The 18,113-nt window shown below is 39.6% G+C and overlaps 1 protein-coding gene across 15 annotated transcripts in view; it reads left to right on the plus strand.

Annotated features, from left to right (window-relative positions):
- GCNT1 (glucosaminyl (N-acetyl) transferase 1) overlaps window positions 1–18,113 on the plus strand; it is a 220,675-nt gene that overhangs the window by 107,694 nt on the left and 94,868 nt on the right. For 3 of the 15 annotated variants that reach the window (XR_015169759.1, XM_086415616.1, XM_086415613.1), the window contains one exon: window positions 411–16,142. The exons of the other annotated variants lie outside the window; for them this stretch is intronic. Coding sequence is in view for 2 of the 3 variants with exons in the window: in XM_086415616.1 (XP_086271742.1) it covers window positions 411–416 (6 nt within the window). In the remaining variant the exon portion in view is untranslated. Of the gene's footprint in view, window positions 1–410; window positions 16,143–18,113 lie in introns of those variants that run through there. 15 annotated transcript variants of the gene reach the window in all.

Consider the following 18,113-nt stretch of genomic DNA (forward strand, 5'->3'; position numbering starts at 1 on the left):
TTTCACACATTATCACAGCCTCTTGCGCATGCCTCCACAACCCTCAAAGGCCCTCCGGAGTTTCAAGGCTGTGAGGAGCAGAATTGGAAAACCTCTGCTCCTTGGCCTCCACCTTGTCTAGCAGAGGCCAGTGCCTCCCAGAAGAGAGATGGACATACAGCCATCCTCCTAATGTAGGGCTCAGGGGCTGTACCTAAACATAAAATAATAATGATGAACATTTGATGTCTTACTGTATGCCAGGCTTTTACCTTAATTGTGCAATTTAATTTCTAAAACAACCTTGAGCACCAGATACTCTTTTCCTTCCAGTTTTACAGATAAGGAAATGGAGGCTTAGTATGAAACAGTAAGAACTCAGACTGAGGCATGTATGACTCTAGGGCTGATGTTCTTTTTTTTCTTTTTAGGGCTGATGTTCTGCACTACATAGAACTCCATATTTCCTCCCATCATATTGTTTCCCTGAAGAATATTTGTGTCTTTTTCTGACCCTTGTCACCACAAATGTCATCTAGAATGTCTATAGATTCTAGACGTGATTTCAATAGAGATTTGCCTGCAATACATGATGAACACATGATGTCTTCAGTCTGGATTTATGTTTTGGAAGGAGAGAGAGTTTGACTCAAAATAGAAAGTTCTTTTTTGGGTGTAACAAGTAAGTGAGTCTACAGTCTTAGGCACAAGCTGAGGTTCTATTTTCCTCACATTTTGCCAACTTTGGGTCATTATTTTCTTTCTTTTCAAGTTTAGCATAAGCTTACTGAATAAAAGAAGAGGGGAAAAGTTGACATATTGCAGCAAACAAAATACCCAACCTTAAAATCTAAAATTCAGAGGGGAGAATCACTCTGCAAAGCAAAATAACATTAGGTTCATTAAAAACAACCCCCAAACTTAGCTCATCATGGAAACTTTTAGGTGATCTCTAGCAGAGAGAAAGAGAAAGAAACCAAATGAATAAGGACATTCTTCTTTCAGTTTAAACAGCGTCAGACAGAAGTGAAAAAATATTTGATTCTCTTACTGGCAAGAACAGATAACCATTTTCATATTAGTCACCAGCAAAGTCATCATTCACTTGGTTCTGACAGCTATGAAATTATAAAAATAATAGTATTTTAGAGCTCTAAAAATTCTGCCCAAGGATGAACCAACCTCTGTTAGAGATACGAAGATGGAAAAATGGAGCCACTGACGGCCAAGCAGTGCACTCTGGTTTTAATGGGTTATTTGTCTCATTCCTGCCCATTTGCAAGAGCTCTTTGTATGGTAGAAATCCTAATACCTGGCGTTGGCATTACTCATTTCTTTGAACTGTATTTTTTGTCAGTTGGTTTTTACCTGGCACATTTTTGAGATTTGAGTTTTTCATTTATTTATGTTTAAGTATGTCTGAGTCTTTAAAAATATGTTTTGGGATTCCAGTCCCAGTTAAGATATTGCTCATCTCTACATGGTATATGCCTTACGTTTTCTTGTAGTATTTTTTTGTTTGTTTTAAGTTTGCATTTAAGCCTTCCTTCTTTATGTAATTTATATAATTTTGTATTTAATTTTGTTGTGTTAATAAGTTTGGGGTCTCTTCTAAGGCAGTTTTTAGTCATAATGATGATGGTGAGCATCCCTATGTAGTTTCTGTTTAATTGAAATGGTTTTAGCATTTTACACATTAGGATATTATCTGTCATCAGTTTGATAAATAACCTTTGCATATTAACTAATTTCTTTAATTCTTATTTTACTCATGGGAATGGCTGCCACTTTACTAAATACATTTTAAACATCTAAAAATATTATCATATGGTTTTCCGCCTTCAAAAGACTGATATAGTAGATTGTGTTTAAACTTCCTGTTACTGAACCACCCTTGACTTCGTGGAAGAAGTCATGATCTGGTTTTTGTTTGTTTTTTGGTATATGACTTATTCTACCTGTTAATGTTTTATTTAGATTTTGCAAATCTATACTTGAAGTTTTCTTTAATTTTTAGTTTTATCTTTATCAGCTTTAAGTTTATTTTGACTTTATAAAATGAATTGGAGTCTTTGTATCCTTTTCTATGGCTCAGAGTAGTTTAAATAAAATTAATATTTACTTTAAGGATTAGATAAAATTCAGTTAGAAATTCTTGCCTGGTAAGTTTTTAAACATTTGTATTTCCCTTCTCTTTCCCACCCAACTTTAAGTACCTAGATTTTTCTGATATAATTTAGTGTTTTAATTTTATGTTGTCATTTGAATTATTCTTATGAATCTTTTAAATCTTTCAAGAGCCCTCATTTGAACTTACCTATCTCTACTCAAAGAGTAGAGTCTTTGAGTCTTTCTATCTATTTGATATATGTGTATACATACATGTATAAAAACGCATTGCTTACCAGTTACTCTTCTTTTTTTATTAATATCTTTTCCCATATTGAGATTTATATTCTGGTTTATTTGATGTTTGTTTAGTCTTTTTCTGAGTATTTTCCTCAGGGCACCTCAGAGGTATACTGATGTGCTCTCTGAAAGCTTGCCTGTCCTTCCTCGTATATATTTCCTTTCACTCTCACAGACTGATGAGATAATGCCTGGGTATGGAATTTCTCTCAGTTCTATATAATGATACTTTACTGTTTTCTGGCTTCCAGCTTTGTGGTCTAATGTGATACCTGTTCTGATTATTTTCTGAGTGTAGGTAATGTGTTCATTCTACCTGAAAGCTTGCAAAATCTTCTCCTTATCCTTAGAATTCAAGACTTTCATTGAAATTTGGCTAAAATGTGTCTTTTCTCACAATACTGCCTTTCCTTAATGACTAATGATGTTGAACATGTCTTCATACATATGTTGACTATTTGTATGTCTTTGGAGAAATGTTTATTCAAGTGGTATATTTTTAATTGGGTTATTTGCCTTTTTATTGTGGCTATTGTGTGCTATATGCTTATGTTAGATATTTGAACCCATGACTTTCTAGTGTTTTCTGGATTTCTTTTTTCATCAGTGATCACATTAGCAACAGTAATGATCACATCACATCAACAAACAATGAGGTCCACATTGATCATGGTTAATGATGTTCACCAAAGGAATATGTTCTTTACGTTTCATCAGGAATTGGAAAATGTACTTTATGACCTTAATATACAATGGCAATGAGATATTTGGGACTGAATGATAGAATGAAAAAATCCTCAAAACTCTGAATTACATTTTTAACAAATCCATAGACTATAAGAAAATGAGACTTTGAAGTAAGTTGTCCAGTTAAGAATCTATGATCAGTACAATAACCTAGGTGAATGGTGAACATTTTGGGGTCATGGGGATAATGGTGAATTGTAAGTGAACAAATAGAATGAAGAGAATTTGCCATTAGATTGAATGTGGTAAAGAGAAAAAGGAATATAGGAAAACTCTAAGGTCATTATCCTCAGAAATTGGATGAATTGAATCATTTACTGATATTAAGATGACTGCAGGAGACATAGTTTGAGAGTAAAATTAAGGGTTCTACTTTTAACATGGTAAATGTGAAATTTCTTTTAACTATCCTAATTGGAATATTGAGTAAGCAGTTGGATCTCTCTGCTGAAATTCAAAGGAAAAGTGTTGGCTGGTAATAAGAAATTTGGGAATTATTAGCAGATAGATAGTACTTAAAATCATGATACTATATGTATGTATATATATATACGTACACACAGTACATACACAATGGAATATTATTCAGCATTTAAAAAGATGGAAGTTTTGTCGTTTGTAACAACAGAGATGAACATAGAGGGCATGTGCTAAGTGAAGCAAGCCAGACAGTGAAGACAAATGCTATATGGTATCACTTATATGTGGAATCTAAAAAAAAAGTTGGACTTATAGAAACGGAAAGTACAAAGTAGTTTCCAGGGACTTGGGGGTAGAGGAAATAAGAAGAGGTTGGTAAAAGGGTAGAAACTTTTAGCTATAAGATGAATAAGGTCTGAGGAACTATGTGCTATGGTGGCCATAGCTGATAACGCCATATTGTGTAACTGAGATTTGCTAAGAGCTGATGTTAAATGTTCTCACACAGAAAAGTAAATACATGAAGTGATAGGTGTGTTAATTAACTCAAGGGAGGGAATCTTTTCACAATGTACGGGTGTACATTCAGTCAAATCACCACAATGTACACTTTAAATATCTTACAATGTTGTGGATTATACCTCAATAAAACTGAAAAAAAAAAACCTCATGATACTGAATGAGGTTACCTAAGGAATGAGTGCTGTATAGATAAGAGATTTAAGGCTGGAAAATGAGAATGAAAAAGCAAAGGAGGCTGAGAGAAGGCAGTCTGTGAGATGTGAGGAGAACTGAGAGAGATGGGTGACCTAAAGCCCAGTGAAGGCAGCGCCTCCAGAAGGAGGGAATGCTGAGTTTGGTCAGGGGCAGCTGAGATGGAGTAAGTTGAATTGGAGAAGGGACCGTTGGATTTGCTGAGATGGAAGTCGCTGGTGGAGCTGATGAAAACTGTTTGGCTGCGGGGGTGGTGATGAAAGCTTGGCTGGTGTTGATTCAAGAGAGAAGTGAATAAGGGATTAAGCATTTTTCCTATTATTGGCACTTCAAATAAAAAGGTTGTTATATTTCTTAATACTGAAACCTAATCATACCCTGGTAGGTAACTTCTGCTAATTTAAATTTAACAACTATGAATAAAACAAACAAATAAAGCAGCACCCACAAACACACTTCACAGAACCAACTACAAGACATACTGTGATCCTCTGAGATTCCCTTTGGAATATTTGTGTAGAAAAGTGGGCAGTTTTAGTGGGAAGAACAGCAGAGAAATGGGGCAGTGACATGAGGAAGTGAATGGAGAAGCTTTCTTTTATGAATCGGGGGAATATTACAGCATAGGCAGGGAAGAGAAAAAAATTGATGCTGCAGCAGCAAGATGGAGCCAAGTTCCAGAGCAACACCACTGTGTAGCCGAGAAATCTAGCCACAAGTGGCAGGGCTGACCTCAGTTAAGGAACCCACGTTTCAGCAAGAAAAACCAGAAGAAAGGAAGTGCATTCGTGTAGCAAGGTGGGGACATTGTGAAGGCCTGGGTGGGGATGTGTTCTCGTGCTTTGTCCGGTTTGGCCTCAGCGATGTCCTTCCGCTTGTTTACTGATTTTGTTTGTTCTGAAATTATTTCACTTAGAGACCAGAGTGCTTTGTGTGCTACACTTGAATCTAAGCACTTTAAACTATTTTCATATTTAAGATATGATCTTCCTCCTATAGCAGTGCTGTTTCTCTATGTATGTCTTCTGCTTGTTCATGTCCATCTTCATGTCTCTTACTGCTGGTCTCTTCAGATGGGTTGTATTTTTTTTTTGCTGCCTGTTGGGGATGAGCTCTAGTAGTCTGAGTATCCGCAGTTGGGTACAGAAAACCTGATCTCTGTTCCGTGGTTGTTTCAAGGCAGGCAGGTGCCAGTTCCTGCTGAGGAACCCAGAGGAAACTTCTTTAACCCCTTTCATCTTCTTACATTTGCTCAGACTTGGGAGCAGAGAAAACCCAACCGGTGCATGGCCTGATTTTTCAGCATCTTGTGCCTCAGGATGAATGGACACATTCATGTGGCAAGTTTCAATCCCCCGCCAGGCTCTGGTCAGGATGCCCTTTCTGATCCTCACCTGGTGCTTGCGCTGTGGTCTAGGCAGCTGTCCTCTGATGGTGGTGAGACATCTGCGTATATTTCTTCTCCCAGCCCCTAAAAGTTGCTTGCACCTCATATGCTATAGACTCCTGCAGCCGTTTCGCTGAGGAGGGTAAGAAGGCAGGGAGCTCCCTTATTCCTTCTGTCAGTCACTTCACATTGGGTAGACATTTGGTGATTATTCCCCATGTGCCAAGCACTGTGGCCATTTCTTGCAGTTTGTCCTGCAGAACATTAGCTGGGCGTTAACAGGGTACTAATAGTTGTGTTATGGGAAAGCTGACTTTATAGTTAGTTGGTTCAAAGAAAAATGAAAGAAGTTAACTGCAGGACGTCTTCTCTAATTTCCAGTACTAATGGGAGCGCTGCAACAGCTGGTCACAGTTCTGACCAGTTGCAGTATTTTTTGACCATGAACCCTTTTTTTAAGGTATAGTTAAGAGAATACATCATGGGATGATTGCTGCTGAAACATGCTTCAGAAACTGTGACGTTTAGGGGTGAAACGAGACAAGCTCATGTGTATTCAATGCCATTCTCCAGACCAGGCTCTTTATTATGCACTGTGTGTACGTGACCTCCCTGTTTCTTGACCTCAGTCCTGTGAGGCAGATAGCGCTAGGACGCTGAAACCCCAAGTAATGGCAGAGTTAGGATCTGACCTTGTTCTGTGATACCACCACTTCACCGCTTCTCCACCAACCTTTTGAAAATTGCTCAAAGAAGTTTCAAAATCACTTAAGCACAGCTTAGCATTGTAAGTAAACCACTTCAGAAACCTGCTCCAGAGAGAGCATATGGTTTCTGGACTGCCATAGAGGAACTGTCTTTTCTGTTGTTTCTTTTCCCAGAATTTAGAGGAGAGGTTCAAAATGTTTCAGAGTCCTTCAGTGTTTTCTTTTGGAACTGTGCCCAAGCAATTCATATTAGGGTAACACTGGCTCCTGTAACAAAGATCAACAAGAATGGGTAATAACTTAAACACAGTAAAATTTCACTTCTCGTTCATTTACAGTCCAGAATGGGGTTTCTGGTCGTCAGAGGAAGGTCTCTGCAGACTTGTAGGACTTCATCAAATGTTGGCTTTGTCATTTTCAAAATAGTATGTCTCAAACTACACTGTCGAGATGGTGTACTGCAGTCTCAGGGAGCGCCAGTGGCACACACAGCTTCCACTCACATTCTACTTGCTAGAACTCAGTTACAGAACATGTCTAACTGCAGGGGTGTGGGGAAATATCCAGCTGTGTGCTCAGGAAGCAAAGAAAACTTATTTTGCAGGACAGCTAATGGACTCTGCCACACCAACCCCTGAAAAAGATATTAATATTTTTATTAAAAGTATTTAATATTTTATTTAAAAGATATTAATACCACAATTCAAAAGCATAAGTTCTTTAGCACTTAGCCTTCTTTATAGTCCAATTCTCACATCCATACGTAACTACTAGAAAAACTATAGCTTTGACTATACAGACCTATGTCAGCAAAGTGATGTCTCTGCTTTTCAATATGCTGTCTAGGTTTGTCATAGCTTTCCTTCCAGGGAGCAAGTCTTTTAACCTGATGGCTTCAGTCACCGTATGCTGTGATTTTGGAGCCCAAGAAAAGAAAATCTGTCACTGCTTCCACTTTTTCCCCTTCTATTTGCCATGAAGTTATGGGACTATGCCATGATCTTAGTTTCTTTAATGTTGAGTTTTAAGCCAGCTTTTTCACTCTCCTCTTTCACCCTCATCAAGAGGCTTTTTAGTTCTTCTTCACTTTGACCATTAGAGTGGTATCATCTGCATGTCTGAGGTTATTGCTATTTTCCCCAGCAGTCTTGATTCCAGCTTGTGCTTCATCCAGCCCAGCATTTTGCATGATGTGCTCTGTGTATAAGTTAAATAAGCAGGGTGACAGTATACAGCCTTGTCATACTCCTTCCCCAATTTTGAACCAGTCAGGTGTTTCATGTCTGCTTCTTGACCTGCATACAGATTTCTCGGGAGGTAGGGGTCGCTAAGAGTTGGACACGACTGAGCGACTTCACTTTCACTTTTCACTTTCATGCATTGGAGAAGGAAATGGCAACCCACTCCAGTGTTCTTGCCTGGAGAATCCCAGGGACAGGGAGCCTGGTGGGCTGCCATCTACGGGGTCACACAGAGTCGGACACCACTGAAGCGACTTAGCAGCAGCAGGTAAGGTGAGTATCTCTTTAATATCAGCCAATAATAATTGTAATGATGATGATTTTAAAAATCAAAAAGTACTTATAATTGTATATTTACCAAATACATGAAATGTGCGATATACCAAACTGCTTTACATTTGTTATCTTTACTCCTCTCGTAAATCCTAAGATAAGGGAGAATATTAACCCTATTTGATACAGAAGGAAACTGGGGCTTATAGCAGTTTAGAAAATAACACAGAGTCAGACTGAGTGCCAGGGGCCAGGTCTAGAACTCGGTCAGTCAGCTTCAAAGGCTGTGTGTAATCTCTGTTCTACATTCAGAAAACAATTGTATGCTAGGGTTACAGCTGTTGGAAGATGGCACATAAAAAGATTCAAAGGAGCATATGAAGTGCATACTAGTCATTGTGTCTGTGGTGTAGTTTGTATTTTTCTCTATTTTCTAAAACTATGCTGGAAGAAACTTTGTCCTGCTTCAAATGACCTTTTCATTGGGATGCCATTTTTCTTTGAATTAAAGGAGAAGATTAATTTTACCAATTAAAATGTGGAATTTATAAAAACAATTAAGTCACATCACCTTGTTGGTAATATTGGGAGGGGGAATGTGACCTTTTGTTTTTCCTGGAACTTGCTTTTGTATAGTCTCTCTGGGGCTTGTCTGTGGTTATGGAAAAAGAAAAGCTTCTGGATTGTTTTGTTTGGAATGGGCGTAACTTTACCTTGTTCCACCTGAGTGGGTAACTTATTGGAAAGGGCATTCTGTTTGCTGGGAAAGGCATCCACGTGGGAATCTTACAGTTTAACATTTTCCTGTCATCATAGTCTTGCATCTCTGGATGTTATATAGTCTTTTCTTTCTTCTGTTGCTGTTGTTCTTACTAACACTGACAACTAATTTTGGTTTCAAATGCATTTTATTTTAAACAATCTCAAACTCACAGAAACTGCAAGAACTATACAAAGAATTTTTTTTCCCTTGAACCATAAGATGCTAAGTTGACTATGTGGTACAGTATCCTTCTCCTTCCCCATTGTGTCAGCAGGTATTTCTTAAAAACAAAGACATCCTTTTACAAAAGTGCAAATACGTTCATTAAGAGCTGCAGATCAACATTGTTACATTACAACTCCAGACCCCACTGAAGTGTTTATCTTCTTGAGTACATTATAGCAAAAGAATCCACTTCAGAACCCTTTGTTGCATTTAGTTATCAGTCTCTTTCACCTTCTCAAGACCCATTTAAAAAAAATTGAAGTAGAGTTGATTTAAAATGTTGTGTTAGTTTCAGGTATATAGCAAAGTGATTCAGTCTTTTATATATATATATATATTCTTTTATAATTATATTATTATATTCTTGTATAATATATATATTCTTGTATAGTATATATTATATATATTCTTTTCCAGATTCTTTTCCAATAGATTTTTACAAGATATTGAATATAGCTCCCTGTGCTATCTAGTAGGTCCTCATTATTTTGTTGTTTATCCATTTTATATATAGTAGAGTGTATCTGTTAATCCCAGACTCCTAATTTAACCCTCTCTCCTTCCTTTCCCCTTTGGTAATTATAAGTTTGTTTTCTATGTCTATGAGTCTATTTGTGTTTTGAAAATAAATTCATTTGTATCATTTTTTTAGATTCTGCCTAAAGTGATATCATATATTTGTCTTTCTGTCTCTAGCTTTCTTCCCTTAGTAAGATAATCTAAGAAGGTCCATCCATGTTGCTGCAAATGGCCTTATTTCATTCTTTTTTATGGTTGAGTAATATTCCATTGTGTATATGTACCACAAGTTCTTTATCCATTTGTCTGTTGATGGACATTTAGGTGCATGTATCTAGGCCCATTGTTTTATAGACATCACTCAATCTGGGTCCTTCTGATACAAAATTTAGTTTATGCATCTTTGACAGGAATTTCTCAAGTGCTGCTTTATTCTCATTGCATCCAATCAGGAGTATACAACTTCAGTTTTCTCTGTTACCAATGATATTAATTTTGATCACTTGATTAAGGTAGTGTCTGCCTCCATTTCCACTAGGAAGTTACTCTTTTCCTGCTGTCATTAATATATATTTTGTCAGGAAATTTCTGTGTAAATATCCCATTCTTCATTAAACTTTCAGTGTATCTGTCTATTTATATTGCTTAGGTCTCATGGTTTTCTATTTTATTCAAGAAGTTATCATCCATTATAATGATGATATATCTCCATGTTGAAGCTAGCATCTGTGTTCTTTTGATATGTCCCTATTATTTCCTTGCTTTCTGGTTCAAAGTTCATCCTCTAAATTCCTTTCCTCAGTCTTGCAATCAGCCATTTTCTCAGGAAGTAGAGGATGATTTCAAGAGTGTAAGATCTAGACTGTGTTGATTGCTTTTAAAGGCTATCTTAGCAGGGTATATGTATATACCTATATAAATTTTTATGTACATGTATTTCATAACTTTCTCTGAAAATGGGCTTCCTTGATGGTTCGGACAGTCAAGAATCTGCCTGCAGTATGGGAGACCTGGGTCAATCCCTGGGTTGAGAAGATCCCCTGGAGAAGGGAATGGCAACCCACTCCAGTATTCTTGCCTGGAGAATTCCATGGACAGAGGAGCCTGGTGGGCTATAGTTCATGGAGTTGCAAGGAATTGGACATGACTGAATGACTTACATACACACACATAAATATAAAAATAAATAAAATATTATATATATATTTATATACATTTTCACCTATATTTGTATATTTATTAATTATAGGGGAACAAAAATTGCCATCTCAGAGTGTCTCTCTGCTATGTAGATTATTTGGAACTGAAAACAAATCAAGGCCCAAAAGACTCAGAAAGAAACTTTGCCCTTTCCCTTAGTTGCCTAAAAGAAAGTAGGTAGAGAACCTATTCCAGGAAAGGAACTAGCGCCATAGCTAACTATGGTATGAACTGTGTGTGTCATGCAGGGAGGGTCCAAGTGAAGTCTGTTAAAATTCCTCACTGTGTCTCATGGTCTCTGCAAGACCCATAAAACATTTGTTTACCAGACACTTGCTTTTCCATCTTCCTGTGCATTACCTTCCTTCCCGCTGAAATTCCAAACCCTCAACCTCCTCTTTTGTCCTTAGCTGAAAATGGTATTTAAGGTGAGGGTTTCAGCCATTTTGGTGAGTTACTCAGTTCTTCTGGCTCTCTCCCATGTGTACATGTTATTAAACTTTTATGTGATTTCTCCTGTTAATGTCTCCTATGAATTTTTTAAAATAATTTTATTTATTTACTTTGGCTGTGCTGGATCTTCATTGCTGCATGGGCTTCTTGTTGCAGCAGCAATGCTCAAAAAGATGCCATGTAAATCTAAGGACTTGTGGTTTATATTGGCCAACTATACCATTATAGTACACAGTCTTTTGGACTAAATTTTATTTCATTTTTTAAATTTTATTTATTTTGGCTGTACTGGGTCTTCGTTGCTGCATGGGCTTTTCTCTAGTTGCAGTGAGCAGGGGCTGCCCTCTAGTTGCACTGCTTGGGCTTCTCCTTGTCGTGGCTTCTCTTGTGACAGAGCACAGGCTCTAGGGTGCACGGGCTTCAGTACTCGTGGCATGTGAGCCTAGTAGTTATGACTCCCAGGCTGTGGAGTGCAGGCTCAATAGTTGTGGCACAGGGACTTAGTTGTTCTGGAGTACGTGGATCTTCCTAGACCAGGAATCAAACTCATGTCTCCTACATACAGATCGTTTACCACTGAGCCACCAGGGAAGCCCCATTTTTCTCTTGTTAATCTGTCCTTTAGTAGAGGTTTCTCAGACAAGGACCTAAAAGAGTAGAGGAAAAATCCGCCTCCCCTCTCCCCACTGACCCTTCTCACCCTGTTTGGACTCTACATCTATGCTAAGCCATCTTTGCATGGCAGTGCTGTCTTCACTGTGCTGGGAATCCCATACCCAGCATGGGCGTCTCTTACACGAGGGCCCCCTTGGCTACCTAGGCCCTGATAGAACCTGTGCCTCACTCTCCCAAAGGATCATGACTCACTGAGTTCTGGCTAGCCACCCTGCTCTGGGCCACCACCACCTCTTCTAGAACTGGTCCTCAACCTTCTCCGCCTCACTAATTGGTTTTAGGGCTGCATTGTTCTAGTGGGAAAGGGGGAAAGAAGAGGAAGAAGAAGACGAGAAACTGTCTTTCTTAGCCTGCAATATTGTGATGTGTGCGTGTGCGTGTGTGTGTGTGTGTGTATTTGGTGATTCTGATGACCAGAATATTTTTCTCATATATATTTGGTCTTCATCCATGGTTCCTGGCTCACAGCTGCCCGAATCCTTGTAATTTCCCAAGCAACAAGAGTAAAGGGACCGTTACTTTTATATTGGTCTCTTGTTCTCAATTCCTGAAATCTGTTAAAACAAATCCCTTTCCACCACAACTGGGCTTATGTTAATCTTTGGAAAGCACCTAAGGCTGGGCACTGGCAGAAGAGGAATCAACTATGACTCGAGGGTTAGATCTTTCAGTCCAACCCCCTGATTTCTGAGGAGGGCAGAGGGGCTGGAGATTGAATCAGTCACCTATGACCAATGATTTTATCTATGATGCCTGTGTAGTGAAGCCTCCATAGAAACCTGAAAGGAGTAGGTTCAGAGAGCTTCTCAGTTGCTGAACCAGGTGCCTGTATATGCCACTGTGCCAGACCCCAGACTCTGCAAGGACAGAGGCTCCTCTGTTTGCGACCTCACCCTGTATCATCTTCTCTGGTTGTTGATTTGTGTCCTTTGATATCTTCTATTATAAACTTGCATCTAATAAGTAAATAAGATTGATTTCCTAAGTCCTGTCAGCCTTTCTAGCAAATGAATCAGACCCAAGGAGGGGATGGTGGGACCTCCAGTTGAGAACCAGTGGCTCAGAAGCACAGGTAGCAACTTGGACTTGTGATTGGCATCTGAGAGGAGGATAGTCTTGTGGGACTGAGCCCTTATCCTGTGGTATCTCATTCTGTCTCTAGGTAGATGGTGTCAGAATTGAATTGAATTGTAGAACACCCAGCTGGTGTCTGTAAATTGCTTGGTGTTATGGGCACAATCCCCCCACACATTGGAATTAAGTGCAGAAACCTCACAGCCCTCAATCATCACTATGACAAACCCCAGGTCAGCTTGTCAGATTCTATGCTTCTGATCGAGTTTATTTTGGAGACCATCTCTGGGCACAGAGTTGAAAATCTGGGTGATTAAGAGCTTCAGCAGACAGGGCACCAGGCTAGATGTTAGGAGGCCTGGCCTCTAGTCCTGAGTCTGCACTTTATCAGGGGTGGGAATCCTGTTCCACCTCTAGCCCTTGGTATAAATGGGGTGATAAAGAAGCAAAATGATCGATAGGTAAAATGCCCAGTAGGAATCCTTTTTCTGCACATATGAAGTAGAGATAGTGGTGTGAATATGAATTGAGGTAAAACATTCTGAAATGTTTTGAAAACTATAGAAACCTATGCATATATGATATTTTTTATAAGAAAAATATTTCATCAGGAAACACTAATTTAATACAAAAGTTTTAGCAGGGAAATATCCCATTTTCTTTGATATACCCAAATATGCAGAGCTGGAAATGTGTGCTGGGCAAATAAAATATGGGACTCTGGGTAGGGGTAGGGACAGCATGTGCTAGATCTTGCTGAAACCAGAAACTTGTAAATTTTGGAAGAGCTTTGAAGAACTTCCAATTTAATTCAGTTGCATATTTATCAGTTGTTTTATTATAATCTTTCTAAGAGCAAGATTATTTTCTTCAATGATACTTCAGCCCCCAAGTTTACTTCCCTGTCTTTTCTGTGGAAATTTCCTGTGTACTGATACTCTTGTAGTTGCCTCTACAACTTCCTTTTTTCATTACTGTTTACCATGTGTGTGGCGTGTAAGTGAACTATCTTCTGTTTCAACAAAAGAAGCCAACTCAATGGGAGGTCTCTGAATCCGAAAATTCCTTGATCCCCAAAGCTTCCATTTATGCAAAAAGAAAGAATTTAAGAATATTATGAACAGAACCCCTCTCTGGCATTTTTATAAGTGATTCTAATACACATTTAAATTACTTTTCACTTAGTTTTGAATGCTAGGATGATGAATTAATACATACAACTAAACCAGAAAAGGGCCCTGAGGCCACCAACCCGTATAGATTACAAGTAAAGACTGGCTTCTAATGTTACTTTCTGTTAGAGGGGCTTGGGTTTTATTTTTTTAAGATTCTAGAAAAACCCCAAGAAAAATTAAGTATGTTCAAAAGGAGAAATGTGGGCAAATTTTAGGAAAGGCAGAGTTGAGAAATCCCCTCATTTGAGAAAGCTAAAAACAGCATAAACATTGCAAGGAAGTGGTCAGCTCTAGCAGAGAGTGGGCAGCAAGGTTGAAAGGAGATGAAAACCACTGACTCATGGGCTTCTCTTTCATTTGGTGGGCTGCCAAGTGTCATTACACATTTTTAGTTATTTCTGTAGGTATGTTGTAACTGCAAGGTATTTCTTAGCTCAGCAGATGAGAGCCATGTAGGTAACTGAGCTGGAGAGTGAATGGGAGGAGGAACAGACTCTCTACAGGGTGATCCAGAGGGTCTCACTATATGGCACTGGTGTCAGCTGGATTGGATGACCTCTGAACATTAAGCTAATTTCATGTATATTTCTTCATTCATCCATTCATTCCTTTAGGGAGTAGTTATTACATACATAGGGTCGTCAAGTGGTTTAAACCAAAAATACCAGACACACAATAAAAATGTATAGACTAAGTTGTGTTTTTTTTTTTTTTTTAATTTTTAAAGAAAGCAACACCTAAACTTCCAATAATATCGAAAACGTATTAGTTAGAGGTGGTGGCCTGGACACATATATTTATCTTGGTTTTCTTGAAAGACTCCATTACAAATAACAGTGACCTTTACTTCAAAGCACAGGTGCATCAGAACAGAGAGTAGAAGAAACCACAGGAAAGAAGGCAAGATGGAAAGCCAGTAGATGAGTGGGAACTGACGTAGCCAACTCAAAGAAGTGAAATCCTAAGGGGACTGTGGTGGGAAGGGAGTCCTCCGTTTTGCACCACAGGTCCCAGAAATGCTCAGAAATCTGTGACACCAGGTCTCTCTAAAATGGGGAAGAAAACAGGTTGAAAATGTTTTTGAGAAGCTATTAGACCCCCAGCTCCCTTCTCAATGTCCTACAGGCGAGGGTTGCTTCCCTACCTTTGCACAGGATTGAAGGTTCGTCTAAAGAGCTGTGCGGCCAGACACAGTGGCCACTCAGCACATTGTGGTTTTCTGAGCGCTTGAAATGTGGCTCTTCTGAATCAAGGTGTGCTGTACGTGTGAAATATACACCGGATTTGAAGACTTAGCACAATAAAAAAGAATATGAAATAATCTCTTGATATTTAAAAAAATATGTTGATTCCACATTGAAACAATCAGATCAGATCAGATCAGTCGCTCAGTCGTGTCCGACTCTTTGCCACCCCATGAATTGCAGCACGCCAGGCCTCCCTGTCCATCACCAACTCCCGGAGTTCACCCAGACTCACGTCCATCGAGTCAGTGATGCCATCCAGCCATCTCATCCTCTGTCGTCCCCTTCTCCTCCTGCCCCCAATCCCTCCCAGCATCAGAATCTTTTCCAATGAGTCAACTCTTGGCATGAGGTGGCCAAAGTACTGGAGTTTCAGCTTTAGCATCATTCCTTCCAAAGAAATCCCAGGGCTGATCTCCTTCAGAATGGACTCGTTGGATCTCCTTGCAGTCCAAGGGACTCTCAAGAGTCTTCTCCAACACCACAGTTCAAAAGCATCAATTCTTCGGCACTCAGCCTTCTTCACAGTCCAACTCTCACATCCATACATGACCACAGGAAAAAGCATAGCCTTGACTAGACGAACCTTTGTTGGCAAAGTAATGTCTCTGCTTTTGAATATGCTATCTAGGTTGGTCCTAACTTTCCTTCCAAGGAGTAAGTGTCTTTTAATTTCATGGCTGCTATCACCATCTGCAGTGATTTTGGAGCCCAGAAAAATAAAGTCTGACACTGTTTCCACTGTTTCCCCATCTATTTCCCATGAAGTGGTGGGACTGGATGCCATGATCTTCGTTTTCTGCATGTTGAGCTTTTAACCAACTTTTTCACTCTCCACTTTCACTTTCATCAAGAGGCTTTTTAGTTCCTCTTCACTTTCTGCCATAAGGGTGGTGTCATCTGCATATCTGAGGTTATTGATATTTCTCCAGGCAATCTTGATTCCAGCTTGTGTTTCTTCCAGCGCAGCGTTTCTCATGATGTACTCTGCATATAAGTTAAATAAGCAGGGTGACAATATACAGCCTTAATGTACTCCTTTTCCTATTTGGAACCAGTCTGTTGTTCCATGTCCAGTTCTAACTGTTGCTTCCTGACCTGCATACAGATTTCTCAAGAGGCAGGCCAGGTGGTCTGGTAGTCCCATCTCTTTCAGAATTTTCCACAGTTTATTGTGGTCCACACAGTCAAAGGCTTTGGTGTAGTCAATAAAGCAGAAATAGATGCTTTTCTGGAACTCTCTTGCTTTTTCTATGATCCAGCAGATGTTGGCAATTTGATCTCTGGTTCCTCTGCCTTTTCTAAAACCAGCTCGAACATCAGGAAGTTCATGGTTCACCTATTGCTGAAGCCTGGCTTGGAGAATTTTAAGCATTACTTTACTAGCGTGTGAGATGAGTGCAATTGTGCGGTAGTTTGAGCATTCTTTGGCATTGCCTTTCTTTGGGATTGGAATGAAAACTGACCTTTTCCAGTCCTGTGGCCACTGCTGAGTTTTCCAAATTTGCTGGCATATTGAGTGCAGCACTTTCACAGCATCATCTTTCAGGATTTGGAATAGCTCAACTGAAACAATAGTGGTTTTGATATGTTGGGTTACATAAGAAAACATATGATTAAATTCATTTTCCTCTTTTTAAAACACTTTTTTTTTATATGCTGAGAGAAAATTTAAGGTGATTTCCATGGTTCCCAGTATGTTTCTGTTGCACAGCATTGCTCTAGAGAATGTGAACCAAGGGGGACTCTGGAGCAAGGGCGCAGTCAAGGAGTTCCCATACTGAAAACAGGATGGCCAAGTGAAAGCTAACAGGAAATAGTCAGACCCCAGTCCCTTCCCTCACTCAGATCCCAGAATGGCAGCTGGTCTGCTAACCTCAGGTTGGAGAGGGGAACACTCAGCCCAGGATAGCCTAGGAGAAGACCTACAGAGCCCCAGGCAAACCCTGGCAGACCCTGCTATCTCCCAACGTTCACTTTTGCGCATGAAGATGGGTTCCTGCAAATGCCTGCAACTCTCTCGGGGAGAATGTGCTTCTCAGCCTGCACATCCCAGCCAGAAATGCCGGAACCAATGTCCTTGCAGTTGGTGGATAAAGAGCCCAGTTGCCTGGCTCTTTCACTGGGTAGACAACCCTGAGCTGCAGGACCCATGGGGACTCAAGTTTCTCAGAGCACTGAGTTTGCTCACCGTGGATGACCTTCTTCTCCTGTCTCACTTCTCTGCTTTGTTGCTCAGTCGCTCAGTCTTGTCCAACTGTGACCCCATGAACTGCAGCACACCAGGCTTCCTTGCCCCTCACTGTCTGCTGGAGTTTGCTCAAACTCATGTCCACTGAGTCAGTGATGCAATCCAACCATCTCATCCTCTGTTACCCCCCTTCTCCTTCTGCCCTCAGTCTTTCCTAGCATCAGGGTCTTTTCCAATGAGTCAGCTCTTTGCATCAGGTGGCCAAAGTATTAGAGCTTCAGCTTCAGCATCAGTCCTTCCAATGAATATTCAGGGTTGATTTCCTTTCAGTTAACTGGTTTGATCTCCTTGCTGTCTAAAGGACTCTCAAGAGTCTTCTCCAGCTCCACAGTTCAAAGCATCAATTCTTCAGTGCTCAGCCTTCTTTATGGTCCAACTTTCACATCCATACATGACTACTGGAAAAACCATAGCTTTGACTAAATGGACCTTTGCTAAGTGATGTCTCTGCTTTTTAATACATTGTCTAAATTTGTTATAGTGTTTCTTCCAAGAAGCAAGTGTCTTTTAATTTTGTGACTATAGTCACCATCTGCAGTGCTTTTGGAGCCCAAGAAAATAAGATCTGTCACTGCTTCTACTTTTCCCCCATCTATTTGCCATGGAGTGATGAAACTGGATGCCATGATCTTAACTTTTTGAATGTTCCTCTGATTA

The sequence above is a fragment of the Bos grunniens genome, chromosome 8, assembly GCF_055505025.1.
Source record: "Bos grunniens cultivar Pamir isolate PY7600 chromosome 8, Bosgru_T2T1.0, whole genome shotgun sequence".
Classification (NCBI taxonomy): domain Eukaryota; kingdom Metazoa; phylum Chordata; class Mammalia; order Artiodactyla; family Bovidae; genus Bos; species Bos grunniens.